The 23,597-nt window shown below is 37.9% G+C and overlaps 1 protein-coding gene across 2 annotated transcripts in view; it reads left to right on the forward strand.

Moving 5' to 3' along the window:
- Window positions 1-23,597, forward strand: part of RELN (reelin) — a 519,854-nt gene that overhangs the window by 233,632 nt on the left and 262,625 nt on the right. For both annotated transcript variants that reach the window (XM_029233992.1, XM_029233993.1), the window contains exons 5-6: window positions 12,146-12,178; window positions 14,854-14,932. In XM_029233992.1, coding sequence (XP_029089825.1) covers window positions 12,146-12,178; window positions 14,854-14,932 — 112 coding nt within the window. The remainder of the gene's footprint in view (window positions 1-12,145; window positions 12,179-14,853; window positions 14,933-23,597) is intronic.

The following is a 23,597-nucleotide window of genomic DNA, read 5'->3' on the forward strand; positions in this document are numbered from 1 at the left end:
CTTATCAGCTCTAAATTACACTCTGGCCTTGTAGGATTATGACAGATAGAGAGGATACCCTTCCCCAATAGGGACCCATTCCCCAGCCCACAAGAAATAACTCTTTTAGAATATAGATGAAGCTTCTTTGGCATGTGCCTCAAACTGCAGGTGGCTTAAATGGCTAGAAGTGTGTTTATTTCTCAGTCATAAACCAGTCTGGGGGTAGATGGTCCAGGGCTGGTGGAGTGGCTCTACTGTGTACAGAACATAGCTTCCATATCCAGGGGCCATGTCCTAGTAGCAGGAAGGGTAGAGGGCCAAGAATCATGCCCGTTCCTTTAAAGGGCATGACCCAGCTCTGAAAGTGACCCAGGTCACTTCTGCTCACCTCCCTGTGGGCAGAACTTGATTCCTTTGTCTCAGGAGCTGCAGGGGAAACTGAGAAATATACCTCTAACTGGGGGCCACAGTCCAGTGAGAAAAAAGAAGGGGAAATAGATATTGGTAGACCTCTAACAAATTTCTGCTAACATTAGTAACAAGGTTTCTTCTTGTTCCTGTTCTTCTTAGTAGTAGTATTAATATTGCTGTTGTTATTATTATTATTATTTGGTGATGATGATGATCCTAATGATTTTTCTTCCCACCTCTGAAAGCTATTTAAAGGCCATATATGCTCAGGCTACAGGTCAATTTATAGCTGCACTTCCTCTCCTCTGCCCCATCTATGAACTTCATCTCTTCAAGTTCATCTTGAATATATCATCTCCATCTATTCACAAACAATTCAGATGATATATTGTTTTACATTCTGATCTTTCACTTAAGATTTCATTCATAACATAGGCAAAGTTTTGAAAAAGTGTATGAATATCTCCCCTAGAAAAGGTGAAGGCACGAGCATGGCAAGACAATGAGTCACAAGTTTCAGTGTTTAAGATCTCATTATTGACAGCTCCTAGTAAAATAAGTCTTACCTGAAAGAGTGCTCTGTTCCCCCAGTTGTAGGTTATAAAGATATATTTTCATTTTGCACTTATTCCATATATTTTAGAATATGAGTGATGATAAGTTGTTATGAGACACAATTCAAATTGAGATGGGATATAGGAGAGGAAGGGAAGAGAAAAATGCTTTCTAATATTGCTGGTTCTGTGTATAATTTAGCTGTCTTTAAATATTAAGTAATCTTTTATACTGATCATAAGTATATTCCTGAACACAGGGAGAAGTATTCTCACTCTAAATTTATAACATTTTTGGAAGCTTAATTATCATACTTGAAGGTCAAATGGTACTTTATTGCAATAAAATACAAAGAGTAATAAATTATTCCTGGGGAGATGAAAGTCTAGGTTCATAGCTCATTAAATGGTAACTTCACAGACTGTGTCTAATTTGTCATATTTAGCTTTGGAAGTTTCATACATTTGAATTTCAAATTAGGTGAAGAGATACCTGAGGCAAAACTACCTAGGGCCTTTGAATTCTAAATGATTCAGGAGCTATAGCTCCCATAACATAATACCTATATTTGTAAGAAATGCCTATCATCCGCCATATAGTGTTTGCCTGACTCAAAGGCTTTTTTAAAAAAAAATCAATAATATTAACACAAAGCTCATTAACCATTCCCTCAATTTGTTTCCAGACATTCCTTTCTTTTTCTGCCCAGCATATTGAAATCTCCATCCTTTGCAGTGAATAATTTATTGAACAAATTGGCCAAAATATGTTTTGGAGTCACATGATTACTCAAAAGTTTCCTCCAAAATAAGGCATTTGAAAGAAAAACACTTGTCAAAAGAACAGCCTTTGGAGGAGTTAAATGCGACCCCATTCTTTTGCTTATTTTAGGTTGCTGTGACCTCAGGAGATGCTGGTGACCTCAACCTTTGAAAGAGCATAAACACAGAAATGCTTTATAAGAAATGAAGCTTTTCTTTACTTTCAGCATGTAATTTGTCTCTTGGACAAATTGACTTGATGATAGGAAGAATTTCTGCTTCGATTTAATATTGAGAAACCATATAATGATCCATGTTTGTGATATTTTCTAAAAACATCCAAAGATTTAACCTGTTAGAATGTAATTAAGAAAAGGATGGCTGTGAGCTCTAAGGTCCAAATGAAATCAATTGCTTCCTGTTGAAGTTTACAGAAATTTTCTGATCTTCCATTGAATTTGACTATCTGCAAAGTTCAGCAAGTGCTCTGTTGCTAGTGTCATAAGGACAAATTATTAATTATAATCTGTGAGATTCTCCAAATAATTGGAGATAATAGAGAAAATATATTTAGTAAATGAAAGGCAGTATTGATGGAATAACTCTATCTAGTGCCAAACAATAGATATTTAACATTAGTTGTGTTTAAAAGTTTGGAAAGGGATTGAATACTGGTTATTTTCATATTGTAGTGAAGGTCAGATTAATTTACAGTGAGTGGAAAGTAATGAGCTTTTAAAAATATATCTCACCCTCCAAAAAAGTAAGCATGTTCCTTAGTAACTTCAACTCTTGCCAACTCTAGAACCAGCACCAGCACAAAGGTGTGTTAACATATGTGGGCTGAGTGCTTTTTTACAGTTACTCAACAAAGTGTCAGTACATGCTTTTTGTACTTGTACTTTAAACAGATAAATAATAGTCTTGTTTAAAGAGATCAGGAAGCATATTTTTCTTTGAAAACTTTGCTACCGAATTTACTTTTTTTCAGGTTAGACCTCCTCAATCTCTATGATGTGAATTGACTGTCTTGTTTGTAAGTGGGGTCTCTTTACAGTTGTTTCACATAATAATCATTCACATTCACTATTCCTGGCATAATTATCTTTATCAAATTTGCATTAGTATGAGTTCTTGTATTCATTCAAGGCAATTCCAGTCTTTTTCTTATAACTCATGGAGATTAGTAAACCATTTCAAGAATAGCACAGCTAAGTAAAAGGGAAGCTCTCCAAGAAATATATTTTTCCAAAGAAATTTTACAGTATCTTCTGAAAATAATGATTCAGGTTTCTTTTATTTTCAATTGTATTAACTTATCAATTAAAAAGATCCATTCTTGTCTTCTTTACATAGCCCATGAAACGTTAGTGAAATTATATACCTAATATTCAGGTCATTTAATAATACCCTAGCATCTAGGAAAATGTTTGACTAAGCAAAGACCTAGAATATTCATTATTGATGTAAACCTTTGTATTTTACCAAAACAAATAACCTGGATAGGTCCTACTACAGAATTTGGAGGACAAATAACTTTTAAAAAATTAATTAATTAATTAAAAATTTTTTTGCCTGTGTTGGGTCTTCGTCACAGTGTGTGGGCTTTCTCTAGTTGCAGCGAGTGGGGGCTACTCTTTGTTGCGGAACACGGGCTCTAGGCACACGGGCTTCAATAGTTGCAGCATGTGGGCTCAGTAGTTGTGGCTCACAGGCTCTAGGGTGCGCGGGCTTCAGTAGTTGTGGCGCGCAGGCTCAGTAGTTGTGGCACATGGGCTTAGTTGCTCCTCAGCATGTGTGATCTTCCCAGACCAGGGATCAAACCCGTGTCCCCTGCATTGGCAGGTGGATTCATAACCACTGCGCCACCAGGGAAGTCCCCAAATAACTTTTAAGTGGCTCCATCACAAACACTGAAAGGAATCTGGAAAAATAAATTGTTAGTGCACAGTTATGAGTGATTTTGACTCTTAAGAACATTTGTTACCTATCTAGTATGAAAGGACTGTATTATGCTTAAAACACTAAAAGTGGGCTTCCCTGGTGGCGCAGTGGTTGAGAGTCCGCCTGCCGATGCAGGGGACACGGGTTCATGCCCCAGTCCGGGAAGATCCCACATGCCGCAGAGCGGCTGGGCCCGTGAGCCATGGCCGCTGAGCCTGCGCATCCGGAGCCTGTGCTCCGCAACGGGAGAGGCCACAACAGTGAGAGGCCCGCATACCTCAAAAAAAAAAAAAAAAAAATTAAAAGTTTCCCCATTTTTTTTCTTGTTTACCTGCTTTCAGGAGATATTTGACTAATGATATTACATAGATCCTCATTTTTTAATACTTTCCTGGGAAAATTGCTACCAATTTGTGTTGATAATTTTAAAGTTTTAAAGGTGTTTGGCTTTTTCAACTAAAACCAAGTCAGAGTATGCCATGCTTTCATTGCTAATGCTTTGCTGGAAACATGCTTTTAAAAAACATGGAGGTTTTAGTGAGATTGCCATCATGATTCTTACATTCTGTTGGCTTGCTTTTACTTTATTTTTTTAAGCAAAATATAATCTTCATTTTAACTTGCCTGTTTAGCATTTCATATTATATCTGTGGTTTTGACTAAGTTGATTCATTTTGATGACATTGGCATACTCCTTAAGTTATCAAGATACAACTTAAGTTCAATTTCCAATTTAGTCCGGTTACTTGAAGTTGTCAAGCTTTACAAAGGACATAGTTTTTACATTTTTGTGGATTTCAGTGACATTAACTTTGTAGGTAAAGATTACAAAGATGTGCTAATATTTTGAATGAGATCTAGTGTTCTTTGAAACATGAATCTATTTACTCTTTATGTTATGTCGTCTGTTAACATAGATGTTGTCATCTTGCCTAGGATTAGTAAAAATAAATAGATATTCAGAATTATGAGTTGGATTTATTTATCCATTGCCAATACTCATGGAGCTCCTTGGAGTGATCAATGAAATCCAACTGCAAGATATGGTATCCCATGATCATTGTACTTTAATTCTAAAACACCACTGAAAGTTTCGCCTCTAACTGTTGCATTGTTTATGAAAGTTTACAAGTTATTGGTAGAAACTTCATATTAATCTGAATTGCCCCAACATTTATGGGAAGGTAAATGATTTCATAACTAATCAATGGTTTGTGTAAACCAAAATGAAATCCTGGTATTTTTCTCAGAAGTGAATTTTTTCAATAGTGTAGGATGTACAACTGATCGTTTTTGTGAATCTAGAAATACCCAGATTTGTTAACAGCTCGGTGTTAAAATAAAAAGTGAGTGCCTCACAGTGTAAAGTTCCGTCCAGCCTTTATATATAGTCTTATGGGTCTCACCAGTGAAGCTAAATCAGGACCATATTATGAAACTTCCCCTCAGTCACCTCTCTGGGTACAGAACCACTCCAAACTATCTTCCCCTCTCTCCAGTTCGATCCCCTCTGACAACTGCCAGGGCCCTCACTGCCAGTGCATCCTCCCTTGTGTCTATCTGTGGTCATCATCTGACCTGGTCTTCTTATCACAATGCAGAGACACCTGGAAGAAACCTTTACTTTTGTTAAAGGTGTGTTGTATCCTATTTTCTCCAAAGCCAAAGCCTACTTCTTTAGGAATATTTTTGTTGTCTCTCATTCTTAGAAACTATGCAGCAACTTCCCACTAGCCATCCATTTTACATTTGGTAGTGTATATACGTCAGTGCTGTGCTCTCACTTCATCCCAGCTTCCCCTTCCCCATCCCTGTGCCCTCAAGTCTGTTCTCTATGTCTACGTCTTTATTCCTGCCCTGCCATTAGGTTCATCCATACTGCTTTTTTTTTTTTTTGGCGGTACGCGGGCCTCTCACTGTTGTGGCCTCTCCCGTTGCGGAGCACAGGCTCCGGACGTGCAGGCTCAGTGGCCATGGCTCACGGGCCCAGCCGCTCCGCGGCATGTGGGATCCTCCCGGACCAGGGCACGAACCGTGTCCCCTGCATCGGCAGGCAGACTCTCAACCACTGCGCCACCAGGGAAGCCTTAGTCACCTTATCTTTGATAAAGGAGGCAAAAATATACAATGGAGAAAAGACAGCCTCTCCAATAAGTGGTGCTGGAAAAAATGGACAGCTACATGTAAAAGAATGAAATTGGAACACACCCTAATACCATACACAAAAATAAACTAAAAATGGATTAAAGACCTAAATGTAAGGCCAGGCACTATAAAACTCTTAGAGGAAAACATAGGCAGAACACTCTCTGACATAAATCACAGCAAGGGATTTGACCCACCTCCTAGAGTAAGGGAAATAAAAACAAAAATAAACAAATGGGACCTAATGAAACTTAAAGGTTTTACACAGCAAGGGAGACCATAAACAAGATGAAAAAACAACCCTCAGAATGGGAGAGAATATTTGCAAATGAAGCAACTGACAAAGGATTAATCTCCAAAATATACAAGCAGCACATGCAGCTCAATATCACAACAACAGACAACCCAGTCCAAATATGGGCAGAAGACCTAAATAGACATTGCACCAAAGAAGACATACAGATGGCCAAGAGGCACATGAAAAGATGCTCCACATCACTAATTATTAGAGAAACACAAAACAAAACTACAATGAGGTGTCACCTCACACCAGTCAGAATGGCCATCATCAAAAAATCTACAAACAATATATGCTGGAGAGGGTGTGGAGAAAAGGGAACCCTCCTGTCGTGTTGGTGGGAATGTAAATTGATACAGTCACTATGGAGAACAGTATGGAGGTTCCTTAAAAAACTAAAAATAGAACTACCATATGACCCAGCAATCCCAGTACTGGGCATATGCCCTGAAAAAACCATAATTCAAAAGGAGACATGTACCACAATGTTCATTGCAGCACTATTTACAATAGCCAGGACATGGAAGCAACCTAAATGTCCATCAACAGATGACTGGATAAAGAAGATGTGGCACATATATATAATGGAATATTACTCAGCCATAAAAAGGAACAAAATTGAGTTATTTGTAGTGAGGTGGATGGACCTATAGTTTATCATACAGAGTGAAGTAAGTCAGAAAGAGAGAAAAACAAATACCATATGCTAACACATATATATGGAATTTTAAAAAGCAGTACGGGGCTTCCCTGGTGGCACAGTGGTTGAGAGTCCACCTACAGATGTGGACTTTCTCCATTTTCTTTATGATTTCTTCCCTTCTACTAATTTTAGGTTTTCTTTGTTCTTCTTTTTCTAGTTGCTTTAGGTGTAACCTTAGGTTGTTTATTTGAGGTTTTTCTTGTTTCTTGAGGTGAGCTTGAATTGCTATGAAGTTCCCTCTTAGAACTGCTTTTGCTGCATCCCATAGGTTTCAGATTGTCATTTTATCATTGTCATTTGTTTCTAGGTATTTTTTGATTTCCTCTTTGATTTCTTCAGTGATCTCTTGGTTATTTTGCAGCACACTGTTTAGCCTCCATGTATTTGTGTTTTTTACTGTTTTTTCCCTGTAATTGATTTCTAATCTCATAGTGTTGTGGTCATAAAAGATGCTTGATATGATTTCAGTTTTCTTAAATTTTCCAAGGTTTGATTTTTGACCCAAAATGTGATCTATTCTGAAGAACGTTCCATGTGCACTTGAGAAGAAAGTGTATTCTTCACTTTCAGGTGGAATGGCCTAAAAATATCAATTAAGTCTATCTGGTCTATTGTGTCATTTAAAGCTTGTGTTTCCTTATTTATTTTCTGTCTGTATGATCTGAATATTGGTGTAAGTGGGGTGTTAAAGTCCCCCACTATTATTGTGTTACTGTCGATTTCTCCTTTTATGGCTGTTAGCATTTGCTTTATGTATTGAGGTGCTTCTATGTTGGCTACTTAAATATTTACAATTGTTATGTTTTCTCTTGGATCAGTCCCTTGATCATTATGTAGTGTCCTTCCTTATCTCTTGTAACAGTCTTTATTTTAAAGTCTATTTTGTCTGATATTAGTATTGCTACTCCAGCTTTCTTGTTATTTCCATTTGCATGAAATATCTTTTTCCATCCCCTCACCTTCAGTCTGTATGTGTCCCTAGGTCTGAAATGGGTCTCTTGTAGACAGCATATATAAGGGTCTTATTTTTGTATCCATTCAGCCAGTCTGTGTCTTTTGGTTGGTGCATTTAATCCCTTTGCATTCAAGGTTATTATCAATATGTATGTTCCTATTATCATTTTCTTAATTGACTTAGGTTTGTTTTTGTGGGTCTTTTTCTTCTCTTTTGTTCCCTGCTTAGAGACGTTCCTTTAGCATTTGTTGTAGAGCTGGTTTGGTGGTGCTGAATTCTCATAGTTTTTGCTTGTCTCATAGTTATAGCTTTTGATTTCTCCATCGAATCTGAATGAGATCCTTGCTGGGTAGAATAATCTTGGTTGTAGGTTTTTCCCTTTCATCACTTTAAATATGTCTTGCCACTCCCTTCTGGCTTGCAGAGTTTCTGCTGAAAAATCAGCTGTTAACTTTATGGGGATTAAGACAATGGTTTTTGAAGCTGGCTTTTTATCAGAATCAGCTGAGGAGGTTTTTAAAAATACAAATTCTGAGTTTCCGTTCTCAGAGATTCTGATTTAGAGGGTCATTTCTAAATGGCCCCTCCCTGATGATTAGATTGGAGGTGGTTCAGTGAAAAATGCCATGTGCCAAAATTTCGGAAAGGGAGATATCAATTTGGGTAGACTCCTTAGATTAAAGTACACTAAAACATAACATTCTCTTTATTGCATCCAGGCCTTAGTCACCAGAGTCATTTAAAGTCAAGTAGGTAATTTAATTGATGCCTCTGCAGACATTTTGTTACACTTATCTACCCATTGTACTGACTAGAAAATATTTCTGATAATTGCCATAAATTTTATACTTAATTTAACTAACTTATTTCCCAGTTTTTTTCAAGTTACACATTTTACAAATATCCGTATTATTTCCTGCCCATCTTAACAATTTATCCCATGAATACAGAGACCCCCTTTGGTAAGGTAGTTAATATTGAACATGGTAAAATACTATGATATCCTAAGAAACACAGCAAACAAAAAAACATCCCTTTGGTCCAAGTCCCTTGTTAGGTGCTACAAAATCTCATTTCTTGTCTTTGCAGTGAACCTTCTTGAAAAAGTAGTTTGTACAGTAGTTGAGAGAGTTGTCACTGAGGCCAAATTCCCTGGGTTCATCTACACACCCTGCTTAACACTGTGCCTTGGTAACAGAATGTTCTCAGTAGATACCAGCATTATTAGGATTATTTTGGCCTCTCCTTTAACCCTCTTCTCTCTTAAAACTCTCTCTTTTCCTTATATCCATAATGAAATGCAGTCCTTCCTGGTCTCCTTTGCTAGCTCCTGTTCTTCCAGTCCCTGAAATGCACATTTACCTCTTCATTTCACTCTTTTTTTTTTTTTTTTTGCTCTCTCTGAGTAACATGCTGGTCTGCTTCCATGACTTCACCACCTCCTGCGTGATAATGCTTCCTTAATTGATGAACAGTACAGATCTCCCTCCTAGCTATTGCTTGGAACTGTCCAATACAAGTATAATGTGAGCCACAGGTGTAATTTTAAATATTCTAGAAGCCACATTTAAAAAACGAAACCAAAAAAAAAGGTAAATTTAATAATGCAGTTTAATTCACACAGATTATATAAATACTAAGTATTTCAATATAATATAATCAATGTAAAATTGAGATATTTTACAGTTTTGTACTAATTATCTGAAATCTGGTCTGTATTTTACACTTAAAGCACATTTTTTAATTGAAGTATAGTTGATTTACAGTGTTGTATTAGTTTCTGGTGTACAACAGTGATTCAGTTCCATATATATATATATACACACATATACACATATATATACACACACATATATATATACACACACACATATATATACATACACACTCTTTTTCAGATTATTTTCCATTACAGCTTATTACAGGATACTGACTATAGTTCTCTGTGCTATACAGTAGGACCTTGTTGTTTATCTATTTTGTATATGGTAGTGTTACAGCACATCTTAAGTATTGGAATACTTGGTCTGTATTAAGATCTTTTTAAAAATAAATAAATAAATTTATTTATTTATGGTTGTATTGGGTCCTAATTGCTGCGCGAGGGCTTTCTCTAGTTGCGGCGAGCAGGGGCTACTCTTGGTTGTCGTGTGCGGGCTTCTTATTGTGGTGGCTTCTCTTGTTGCAGAGCACGGCCTCTAGGCATGCGGGCTTCAGTAATTGTGGCAAGTGGGTTCCGTAGTTGTGGCTCACGGGCTCTAGAGCACAGGCTCAGTAGTTGTGGTGCACGGGCTTAGTTGCTCCACAGCATGTGGGATCTTCCTGGACCAGGGCTCGAACCCATGTCCCCTGCATTGGCAGGCGGATTCTTAACCACTGCACCACCAGGGGAGCCCTGTATTAAGATTTTGTAAATTTTACCTTTGAAAACTGGATTGACCTATCAAAGTATTCCATATCTACTTAAAGGTCTTCCAATAACTGAGTCGAATATAAAAAAATTATTTTCCTTTAATATCCACACCCACCTTGACAAGATTTGTCCATCTTTTTTCAGAAGAGCTGATTTAACTTTGGTACAAAAACATGTCAGTTTGAAAACTATGTCTGTTCAAGTAAATTCATTTACTCTTGTGTCAGCCTAGTATTATTAACATGGGATTCACAGGGATATTATGTAAGTTGAAAAGCAACTCCAAAATTATCAATATCAACGAGAAATTCTTCAAATATTTTTGGAGTTTTTTTGCAGACAATTTAGAAAATTGTCAATTGCAATTAAAATCTGCATATTGATCATATTAGGAAAATATGTAAAATCATTATTTATTTGTGTGTTGGAGGTTTCAGTTTCAACATGAATTCTCTTAAGTTTTCAACTACCTTGCAAGTAAACTCTTGCTTTCCTTGAGGCTTCAAGTTCAGTTCACACATATGTAGTGTGATATTAGTGAGGGAACGTGCATCCGTGTGCCTTGTTTTTGTCATTGGTTATTGGATGATTGGCAATTATTCCTTTTGTTTCAAAAAAATCTTAGAGTTAACAGTTCAGTGAATCCTTGTAAAACTCCTCATAGCCAATAACCTTCGGCGTAAAACACAAAATCATTAAATTTTTCTTCTGGGTTTTTTGTTTTTTCTTGATTTCTGTAAACTAGTGATGATTCAGAGCATTTGCATGTGTATTCTAACAACTGTATCTATGACACTTTCCACAGAATCTATTTCATACAGCTGAGCACAAGTATTTTCAATATATATAATATGTTGGTATGCAGCAGTAAGACAAACATCAGTCTCTAGTTTTAAAATGCTCTTAAGTCTGGATTTTTCATCTAACATAACTGAAGCACTGACCATCGTGATAGAAACTAATTTTTTTAATATCCAGCTGAAGTTCTTCTTTAATGAATGTAAAAGATTTTAAAATATCTGTCATGATTTCTAATTTTTAGATAGTGAATTGGCAATATTTCTTCATAGATATGGAAGTCCTTTGAGGAAAAAACATAACCAAAGTATTAATTGGCCAGTGTCCCTTATTTCCTAACACTTATCAGAGCACCCCTTTGTAAAATGCATATTTGAACATGCACTCCTTTGCTGATAAATGTTCAGGAGATCATCATGCTTCCATGGTAAAATCCAAATTCCTTAACATTCAATTCCATGATCTTGGCCTCCCAATCTTACCAACTTCACTTTTCCATCCCCTCCTCTTAAGCTTCCTTCTAGTCATGCTGAAATTGTTGTAGTTCTTGTGAAAGGCCATTCTCTTTTACCTCTCAATGCCATTTCACTTTCACTCCAGAAAGAAGCATATCTCCCCTCCTTTACCCCCACCTATCTTCCTCCTACTAGTCTTTCAAAACTCAGCAGCCCCTCCTGACAACCCTCTTCTCCTGGGCAGCCTGGAATTAGTATCCCTTCCTTATCCCCCTTTTCACCCCAGGACCTCTGAACACTCTCCCATAGCACTTATTACACTATATTGTAGTTGTCTCCACCAGATGGTAAGCTCTTTGAAGGCAAGGATGGTGCTTTTTGTCTCTATACCTCACACCCACAACAGCCCATGTCATGTAATGGGTGCTCACATCACATTTATATTGTGTGTTTCAAGGGATACCTGACTAACTTGCATAATAAATAACTGCCCTGTATGTAAGGGGTTCTACTTTTCACTTTGACTTTTAAATATAATGAATAGTGAGTTGGCCGTCTTACTTTAGGATGTTAATTGGCATTTTCTTCTTACTCCTCTAAAAAGGTTCTAGCCATTTAATTTGTTTAGTATGACTAAGTTTTGTAACTGTATTTGTGATTATTTATTAATGGATTTTGCTCTTGTTGCTAATCAATCATCTTTCCCTTTTTCTCTCTCGGTCCAGCTCCAACAGAGGCCAGTATGCACCCGCATCTAGGTAAGTGTTTGAGACCCCGATGTCACTGACCTTAGTACTAGATCTACTTGTTTCAGTCCTCTGCCATGTGAGCAGGTGAAACAGAGGTGAGGAAACTCTCTGCCCTCTCTGATTCGCTGATCATCACTGAAATCAGACTCAGGTCCAGATTATGCTTGAACCCGGGACCTCACCTTATGAGGTGATCCAGCTGTCCAGCTGGGGCTAATGGAGGGACTTTTGAACGTGTTAGTACATTTATCCTTGGGACCCTGTTGAGTGTGATCTTTTGACACAGTGTTCTAATGCTGAAATTTCCCCAGAGCCCCTACCCATCATAAATAGTAGAGCATGGAGGCAATGGGCAAGGAGCTATGAGTATGGAGGAGTTGAGATCTTTCAGGTCTGAGATATCTGCTCAAAGTAGTATTGGGTTGTAAAAAGAGAAATAATTTGGCCATTTCTTCAAAAATTAAAATGAGGTTGTTTAAATAACTAAATGCTTTTTTTAATGGTACCATGTAAAGTTGCCACCTCTCATTTTTCTCATGATCTTTTCATTCTGCCATGTACTTAGTGGGCCACAGTTCTTGAGGCAGGGTTGTATAGTGCTTAATAGCACAGATTTGAAGCCAAACCAACTGGGTTTATCTCACTTTCACCACTTGCTAGCAACGTGATAATGGGCAGGTTATTTAACCTCTCTGTGCCTCAGTTTCCTCATCTATAAAATGGAAGTCTTAATAGTACCTACCTCCTATTGTTGTTATGAGGATTAAATGAATTCATATTTGTAAAGTATATAGTCAATGATATAATAATGTTTGTAAAGAAATAAATACATGAACAAATAACCATAGATGCTTACCCATGCCTTTTTAAAAATATCTCTAGAAAGTAAATAATCTTTAAGAGTTAAATTTCTCATAGGTGACAGTGAAGACTTATTTTAAAAGCAGTTTCCTACACACACTATTTAATAAAAATGAAAAGAAGTCATCCTAGCTGGCTCCAGCTTTTTCAGATGTCTCTCACTGTGGGACTTGCAGATGGGTCAGTATTTGTCTCTTGGGCTTTCTCTTTCAACCTATAAACCCAATTAATTTATTTTTCTCTTTGGAAAATCTGCCTTGAGAAGCTCTACTTTTATGTAATACTACAGCTTGGGGCTCCTCTTCTTTGGCAGATGAACGCAAGCACTTAGAAGCATGCCTTCTAGCAGCCGAGGCAGGCTGGTGACCCGCAGTGGCCCAGCTGAGCCACGACCAGGTTGGGTATTTGAGAGAGCAGTACCCTGTAGGCATTTCAGGCACTGCATCTAATTGCTCAGAGGAGTCATTAAATCACTCCCACGCACAGAAGACATCACAGTGTTCTCTCCAGTGTAAATCCGTATCCTCCCTGTTGTCAGGCCTAAGGCTTCGAGTCTGAACAGCCATTTCTCTCAATACATGCTGATTCACTGGTTTCCCGGACTTTGTTTTGTGCTTACCTGCTGGCATACCCGGTATAAAGAGGGCGAGGATGGCTGCAGGTGGCAAAGAGAATTTGGAAGTGTGCTTCCTGATATTTGGAGGTGATTTTAATTACCCAGTGATTTCAGTGAATTATATTCAAGTGAGCCCCCAAAAAGGGTAAAATGTCACTTTTGAAAAAACTAAAAAATTTTGGTTGTTTTATTAATCAGATCATATGATTTTAATTTTCCTGAAAAGCATGTGTAAACTAGTCCAAACAAATTTATACAGACCCAGAGAATTTATATTAGCTGAAACAAATTGCCCCAGCAAACCATGGGAATCAGATGAGGAGGTTTTTGAGCACTAAATTCATTTTTTACAACTCTAGTAGAAATAATTATCATTCCTCATACAACCTTAAAAATGAGCCTACTTACATTGTAGTTGGTCATGAAATTGTTTTTACTTGTCCACCCTCTGTTCAGTGGAAATATCACATACTCTACAGTTTATGAAAACATTCTTTGCTTTTGGCATGACTCGAGTTCTTCTGTAGCTTAAAAATAAGTATTTAATACAATCTCAAGTGTAATGAGAATATATTTAAGACTATGGATGGTTCCCTGGCATTCTTCCTGACTTCTAACATGACTTTATTTGGGAGTTTTACTTATTCATGTAGATAATTTCTCCTGTGCAGCTCTAAGGGGGAAAAATGTTAACAATTTGAAACACATTAAATAAAAAAATGAGTGAATATAGGGAATGAGAGAAAGCAAGCCAGGGCAAGAGGGATAGTAGGAAAGAGAAGAGGAAATGGGTTAGTAAATACCAGCAGTGTTAGCTGACAATAAATAGTCACAATGTTCTGTTCCCTTCAATGCTCTAAAATGAGTTAGACACTGACCTTGTTCTGGGTGTGTCGAGCTATGAGGGGCAAGTCTTGGGTGACATCTCCTTGTAGGTTAGTGCTGACCTTGGTCTTCCCACCTCTCCAGCCTGGTGACACCTTGGTAGGGTTCTTTTTGGGGGCTCTGGTTTCCAGACTTCTAAACAACAGAGTTACTCTTTCACTTAGTAGTTTAGGGACAAAGCAAATACAATCATCTGCTCATTTAAAATCCAGTTTTAATTTAAAATACTGTTATTCCTCATAAATGCAGCATGTTGACTCTTTTGTGTAGCTAAATCTATTGTTTAGTATAATCCTTTTCTAAATTTTTGTTCTTCTTTTAGCTGAAATTCATAGCGACAGTATTATCCTACGAGATGACTTTGACTCCTACCACCAAAAGGAATTGAATCCAAACATATGGTAAGTTAAACGAACATGCCTCACTTTGGTTTGTATAATGCAAAAAAAATTTTTTTAATTTAAAAAATGATTCTGACTGCTTCTTTGGAGTAGTTACATAAAATGAAACTGCTCTTTAGCTCTAAGGTATCAGTGAGAATTGTTCAACTAGGGAACTGGGCTTACTGTCGCCTGTAGAATGTCTATTTCTTTTTTTTTTTTTTTTCCAGTTCAGCATGGTGATTTTATTTTATTTTTTTTTAACATCTTTATTGGAATATAATTGCTTTACAATGGTGTATTAGTTTCTGCTTTATAACGAAGTGTATCAGCTATACATATACATATATCCCCATATCTCCTCCCTCTTGCGTCTCCCTCCCACCCTCCCTATCCCACCCCTCTAGGTGGTCACAAAGCACCTAGCTGAAGAATGTCTATTTCTTAACTTCTTTAAGAACTGAATCTAGGTGTCCTTCAAAGCCATGGGTGTGATCAGTTTTTTTTTTCAGTTGTACAAGTTCTTTACATAGAAAACATCATGCTTTACTATGTCTATTAATTGCATTTTGCCAAACGAAAGAAGGGAAATGATTTATCTGAAAATGACAGATGATTTGAGTCATACTTCCAAACAGCTTCTATGTTATTGGGTTACCTCATTTATACTCCAGTCTTTCCTTCCAAGACTGTTTAGGGGCAACTCCATGGGATTTTGGAGGGCAAAGAAATAATGAACCAAAATGCATTCATTAGAAACTTGTTGAACACATAAATGGATGCATGAATTTGTTGGCAGTTTGTTGTATTTTTGCTGATTTTGAAGAAATGCATCTATCCACCCAGACCTATAGTCTGCGTAATTTGAGAGAATATATGAATGTGGATTTTCTGTGGTGCTAACTGTTTTTGTGTACATGATTAAGAGTTCAAGATAAATTAGAAACTCTAATGTAATCAAGTTGCAACCAAAATCCAAGCAATACTCAAGACTAGAAAGAGAATAAAACCATTTCATCCTCAAATGTCAGAGTATGATATTCATTTGCTTTTCCTTATTTTCATTGTTTAACAAATATCAAGCAGTAATTATTTTATTTATATAGTACATTAAAAAGGGATGTGATTCCTTCTCTCAAATAGCTTATAGTTCTGTAGAGGAGACACTAAAAACATATTTTTAAAAAGCTTATAATCCAGGATAGAAATCCTTAAGTGTAATAGAGGATTACAAATAGCATACTGCAGTTCTGAAAAAGGAGGGATGACTCTGGTGAGAGTTTCTTGGAGAAAGTGGTCCTTGACCTGACAGTTGAAGATGAAATACAGATTTAGAGAGTGTTGGTGCTTAAATATAGACAGATAAACTTTTTATGTCTTTTCTAGAAAGAAATATAGATCTAGAGAATGTAAATACACAAAAAAATCAGACTAGACAGAGATATAAAGTCTTAAAATTGATATGCCATTTAAAGAAATAATTTATCAACAAAATTTCACTTCCCTCTGAACATATCCTAAATATAAATTTCCTAAAATAAATTGAAAATCTTTTTTAAGAAAAAGCCCCCCCCCAAAAAAAAGAACTTTCTAAGCACTAGTTTTACCCAAGAAAAATTATCTAGTTCTCCTCACATTTGGCTTTTTTATATCCCATTAGTATAAATGTTATCAGATGATTTGTTTCTTTCAAGGCAAGTTCATTTCTGTCAAGCTAATTCATTTTCTTCAGTGAGTTTTCTTGACAAATACAAAATGTGACTTTTATGTGGTCCAAATTCTGCTGTTTTTAAAATCAATAAAACATGATTGATTTTGCTTCACCCATTTTCATGACTGATCTGATAGATGCTTTCTTGACCGAAGTTATGGATTTTATGTCCCTTTTACTTAAGCTATGGTTTTTCCTAATGTTTTAAAAAAACTTTTATTTACTTTAAAAAGCTACATACTTCTGTCTTCTATCAAATGTGCTTCAGAGTAATTTTACTTTATCCCTTATTGCCCACAATCTCCTTCATCTAGCCTCTTTAAGGTTAAAAAAACAAAACAAACACAAACAAAAACCATGAAGCTCTCATCATTTGAGAGATGGCTTTGTTGAACAAAGGTGGCAGGGGTTTTGAGATCAGGCTGGTCTGGTTTGACTCTTGAGCTAATCACTTGCCAGCTGGGTATCTGAGAAAAGCAAAAAGCTTGCTTTACCACTCTGAGCTCCGTTTCCTTGTCAGTAAAAGTGAGCCAAATACTGTCGTAACAGCATTGTTTTAAAGTCTGATGAGCCTGAAAAGGTCTGGCACCTCACCTGGTGTATTGACGCTGCTCAGTACAAATCAGTTCCCTCCCCGCCTCTCTTACTCTCTCTCTCTCCTTCCCTGCCTTTCTGTCTTCTTCCCTCCCTCCCTCCCTCCCTTTTTCCCTTTCTTTCTTCCTCCTGTGGAATATCTGCACATTGGTCTACATGCCTCCCCTAAGCCCAGATATGACCCCAAATCATTATTATTAAAATACTCTTCAGCCAATTTATGTAAATGAGTCCCCAAGTCTTCCCTCATTGTATTTGGATGAAAAACAGACTTCAAATTAAATATATCTGTATTATATAATATATGGAATATATATTAATGACAATATAGCAGAGAGAAGGGGAAAATGAGGATATTAGATGCTTAAGCCCCCTTAAAATAGACATAAGCTCCCTAAAGTTAGAAACAAATACAATCAAATATTCCAGTGAAATGTTTCCAATAAAGTAGCAAAGTCCTATGTTGTTTTGGAATCTCATAGGCAGTTTTCACTCTCTTGACATCTCTGTTCTCTTGCTATACATATTGACATGTGACTTTTGTCCCCTATGATATTGTCTTTGATTTTTTTACCCCATGGAATTAGAAACCACTGGGCAGCTTTGTGGCAACTGAAAAGGAGAATCCTTGTTGACAACTTATAACTCTTTGCCACTACCACTCACCGCCAGATAGAAAGAAGCATGAGGCCTGGTTTGCTGCTTTTGGACAAATTCCTGAGACTCAATAATCACTCAATAATTTGCTACAAGAGAAAAACATGCTTTTATGAGCATATTTTTTCCATGGAATTTGAAAAGCATCATATGCATTATTTAACTTGTAATTTTTAAGGATAAGCAAAGGGAGAAATTATGAAACTAAAGTTCCGTCTGTGCAATGATGAGGAGAGAGATCAGTTTAAAAGTTAATCACTCACAGCTTATTTGCTTCCATTGACTTCATCTAATGAAATCAACTTTTTTTCCACTTCATTTCATGTAACTTTTTTTTTTTTTTCTTTTGCGGTACACGGGCTTCTGCCTGCCGTGGCCTCTCCCTGCTGTGGCCTCTCCTGTTAAGGAGCACAGGCTCCGGACGCGCAGGCTCAGCGGCCATGGCTCGCGGGCCCAGCCGCTCGGCGGCATGTGGGATCTTCCCGGACCGGGGCACGAACCCATGTCCCCTGCATCGGCAGGCGGACTCTCAACCACTGCGCCACCAGGGAAGCCCTCATGTAATTTTTGATATCCAAATTTCTTATCTTCTGTACAAATGACTATACACAAAAAACAAGGAACATAAAATTATATTACTATTATTATGAATGAACGTAACAACCAAGTTATTATTCCAAGTGTATGACGGCAGTTGGAATAGAGCCAAGAAACTTTTTTACACCAACTCAATATTGAATGTATTGTCTCTCTGCTTAGTTTAAATATTAGATTTGATTTAAAAATTAAATGTACTTGGTGAAAAGTTCAATAATATTAAAAAATAATAAAAATAAACCTTCCTACACTAGATCTATATTCCCTCCCTCCAGAGGCATCAACTGTTACCAGTTTCTGCCAGTCCTTCCAGAAATTGTTTAGGCTTACGCAGGTGTCCCAGTTATGAATTCTGTTTACAAACTTGGGTATCAGAGAAATAAAACTTTATTTTTTTTATAATCCAACTTAATTTCTTTTCATTGTCCCCCTTTTACCAGTGGTGAAAACTTTAATTTCAGTCAACTTTGGCTTTCCCTCTCCCATTTTTCTGGTGTTGTAGCTAAGTTTCAGAGAGCTTATTAGTTCAAAAGCAAGGGGTAGGGTGGGGATGCACCTCTGGTCCCCCAGTCCTCTGTTCCTGCAGGTGCTCACTGAGTCTTCCCTATCTCATCCAGTTTTTGGTTACTGGTCCGCACAGGTAGCCTTCGCACCTGTCCTAACCACTCCTTCATGGCAATTGCTCTGTCTTGAGCCCTGCTTGAGGGCATGAAAGCTTCTGCTGCTTCTGGGCCTGGACTGTGGGTGTCTTTGTGATGCTCTGATGTGCTCTCATGCAGCTATGGTCCTTCTGCCTCTCTGAGATGTAGAGTATAGGATCCTTCAGCTCTTTGCCCCCCCAGATCTCTTTGGGGCTCTGCCAGAGAAGTGACCTTTATCTCCCATTCTCTCAGCCACTTCTGATTGCTTTGCTTGAATGAAAGATGAGAAGTAAAGTTACAAATGAAGACAACAGCAAAACCCCTTCATGGGAATATAGTGGCACCTTAGGCTTGATGAGAGTGAGGCTTCTCCACTTTAACTTTGCCCTGATGCTGGGCTGCACTCAGGTAGACCTCTGAACCACAATAGTAACTTCTTCTGTTCAAATGTGCCATTGAACCCAAGGGGGTGAGAGAGAGTGTGGATGGAGCAACACCAACTTACCAGCACTACTGACAATTCTCCATTATCAAGTGTGCTCAGTGTGACTACACTCCTGAAGGTGGAGGGGGATCAGTAAGGTCTTGTTCCTATAGAGACAGCCCTACAACCAAAAAGAAAAAAAGGTAGGAAGAAAAACCTCATATAACTAAATTTAGAAAGAACCTACAAATACGCTCTATCTCAACATTTCACTTAAGCATTTACTACTTGTGTCTCAACTACATTTTTATAGTTTTTGGGGGGTTTTATTTGCGGTACGCGGGCCTCTCACTGTTGTGGCCTCTCCCGTTGCGGAGCACAGGCTCCAGACGCACAGGCTCAGCAGCCATGGCTCACGGGCCCAGCCGCTCCGCAGCATGTGGGACCCTCCCGGACCGGGGCACGAACCTGTGTCCCCTGCATTGGCAGGCGGACTCCCAACCACTGTGCCACCAGGGAAGCCCCCCATTTTTATAGTTTCTTAAAAATCTTTATTGAATTTGTTATAATATTGCCTTTGTTTTTTTCATGTTTTGGCTTTTTGGCCCCAAAGCATGTGGGATCTTAGCTCCCCGACCAGGGATTGAACCTGCACCCCTTGCATTGGAAGGCAAAATCCCAACCACTGGACTGTCAGGGAAGTCCCCATAGTTTCTTTTTATGTATTAACTATTTTAGTATGATATAAACACTGCCAGTATTCCACATGAATGGAGAGAAATCTTGATTTTTTTAATTAAAAAGAAATACACCTCTTAGCCCCAAACTGGGAACATCCCAGGTACCCAGAAACAGGAGAATGGATAAACAATGATACATCCATTCAGTGGCCTACTACTCAGCAATAAAAAGGAATGAATTATTGATAGTTGAAACAACATGGTTGGATTTTAAAAATATTATGTTGAATGAAAGAAGGCAGACCGAAAATAGTTCTTACTGTATGATTTCACTTATACAAAATCTATAATAGACAAAATTATCTAAAGTGCTAGAAATTAGATTAGTGATTGTTTCAGGGATGGGGAATTGACTGGGAAGGGGCATGAGGAAATTTCTGGGGTGATTAATACATTATATATAATCTTGAGGGAGCATGGGTTACATAGATGTACACCTTTGTCAAAACTTGAGATCCATATATTACACTGTGTGCAAATTTACCTCAATAAAAAATTTCAGGGCCTTCCCTGGTGACGCAGTGGTTAAGAATCCGCCTGCCAATGCAGGGGACACGGATTTGAACCCTGGTCCGGGAAGATCCCACATGCCTCAGAGCAACTAAGCCCGTGCGCCACAACTACAAAGCCTCGCCCTAGAGCCCGCGAGCCACAACCACTGAGCCCATGCACCACAACTGCTGAAGCCCATGCCTAGAGCCCATGCTCCGCAACAAGAGAAGCCACTGCAATGAGAAGCCCATGCACCGCAACAAAGAGTAGCCCCCTCTTGCCCCGCAAGAAAGCCCACACGCAGCAACGAAGACCCAGCACAGCTAAAAAAATAAAATAAATAAATTTTTAAAAATTTCAACAGTAATGAAAAAAACAGTGAGAAAAGTTAAGAAATAGGAGACATTTCTGATTCATAACTTGGGTTAAAAAGAGTTCAAAGAGAGGGAGAGAGAGAGTTAAAGGAACTAAAAAAGTGAATGAATTTTTAAAAACATTTTAAGTTTTCTTAAGAGGTGTCTTTACTCTCTAAGCACTTACAAAGTCTAGAAGGAATCTTCATTTTGCTTAACAGATTATCCCTTTAATGCTTGTTTCCTGAAGATCACAGAAGGCATCCAGAGCTATAATATCACTAGGCTCTGATGTTCTAGTGGGAAATGTTGGGACTGTTAGAAAACATGATGACAAATAGCAACTAGAAGACAACAGATGTTTCCCCTCCAGCACAATAATAATAGCAGAGATGTTCTATTCAGCAGAGATCAGGGAAGAACAAGAATCGCTCGTCAGAAGAAGCATCTTAGATGAATAAGTTGTGATGCCAACAGGGATATGAGAAATCAAGAAGAAAGACACAGATGAAGTTGTCTCAGATCCTATGGCAAATGAAGATGTCTGTCAATTGGCTTATCATACAGAAAGCCCCACAATTTACAGCTAAGGAAGCTAAAGCTGTGGCTGGCATTGCATAGGGTTGCTTGAATCAAGAAAAGACTAGGACATCTCCATTTTTATATGTAAAAGATCATACTACAGGACTAGAGAAATTGAGATCACAGACTCTGCTGCATGTAATATTTTCTTGAAAATACAGATTTATTGGAGAAATTATTCAGAAATGGAGCAAAAAGTTTGGTGACTTGGCTTATTAAAGTTTATTTGCTTTGAGAAAAATAATTATCTGAATAAAGACTCTAAAAAGACTGAAATTTTAGTTCAGGGGTGAGTTATTCTGGCTGGAGCTTTATTTATTCAGTGATTAGTAGATTAGCTCATAAGAGAAAAGAAGTCAAGTGAAGAGTAAAACTACTTCAAAGTTCCTTAGTATCTTGGAGCCCCCATTGAGAACTACAGCAGAGGGGACTCCATTTAGTAGCCAAGTATGAGAACCACAATGTAAATGGAGTTTCCAGGTAATCAGAACAAAGTATTAATAAGTCTGATGAACAATGTCACTGGGAAAAAACTGGATAAAAGTGCATCCACGGGCTTCCCTCGTGGCGCAGTGGTTGAGAGTCTGCCTGCCGATGCAGAGGAAACTGGTTCGTGCCCCGGTCCGGGAAGATCCCACATGCCGCGGAGCGGCTGCACCCGTGAGCCATGGCCACTGAGCCTGCGCGTCCGGAACCTGTGCTCCGCAACAGGAGAGGCCACAACAGTGAGAGGCCCGCGTACTGCAAAAAAAAAAAAAAATGTGCATCCACTTTGCTCAATGTCCACCAGGCCAATGGGCAGTAAGACTTGGAAGACAGTGTTGGGTGAAGGGGAACACAAACCGCGGGCATCAAAGGCTCCACATCACTGCTGAAGGACGTCCAAGGGACTTTTTTGTAATACTGATCACTTGGAAGACATATCACCAAATAGGCTTACCCATGTAACATGGAACATACACCTTACAAGTTTTCAAGACCAGGTGACTACAGGAGATCGTGAGTAGGTGAGAAAAGTCTGGCAAAATAAATATTTTATCGGATGACACACCTTTGCCAGTACTTCTGATATATCACTGTATTTTGGGGTTGTGGAATTATAATTTGATTTTTAGGGTTTAATGGTCCAATATTCTGATCTTACGTGCATCTTTTTCTGCTTTTTCTCTCATCTTTTCCCTCTTGACCTCACCTTTTTCTACTCTCTCTCACTCTCTCTTCTCTTTTGTTAATAACTTTTTTCTCTTATTATTAAACTCTCCTCTAACCTTCGTCTCTTGCTTCCTCCCCCTCCTTCCTCTTACCATGATGTAATTGCTCTGGGGAAAGCTTCATCTACAATAGAAAGGTTAACCAGGAGGTGTCCTACTAATAAAATAAGGTGTGAATCTGGAGGCTTATTATTTCCTTCTTTAATATCTGTTTTACATGACAAAAATAAGAACTCACTCAATGGAATTAAATGTCAAGTACATTTGAAACAAGTGAGAAAATATTTCCTCAAGCAGTATGTAGTGGAATTCAGCATAGTAGGAGGTCAGAATATTGCATGCAGTAGTAGGGTATAGAACAGTTATTTTTAATCCAAATAATATTTGCCATTATACTTGCTAGCAAAGGAAAGATCAAATTTTTAAACTCCCTGGTGAAATAGGAAGAGTTTTCTTACCTTCCTCAGTGAGAAGTAATGAGAAAGAATGAGCTATAAATGGAGTTTGTCATTTTCACATTTAGAGCATTTGTTAGCTCCTTAGAAAAAAGGCATGACATTGTTGAAGGTGATATTATTCTCAGTCTTATAGAGTGAACTTTCCTTGCTGTTTTTCTAAAAATATTCCACATTTACAAAGAGAAGAGGATTTTACGAGGGGTTTTTTTTGTTTTGTTTTGTTTTG

The sequence above is a fragment of the Monodon monoceros genome, unplaced genomic scaffold (genome assembly GCF_005190385.1).
Source record: "Monodon monoceros isolate NGI ecotype Baffin Bay Population unplaced genomic scaffold, NGI_Narwhal_1 Super_Scaffold_2, whole genome shotgun sequence".
Lineage (NCBI taxonomy): Eukaryota > Metazoa > Chordata > Mammalia > Artiodactyla > Monodontidae > Monodon > Monodon monoceros.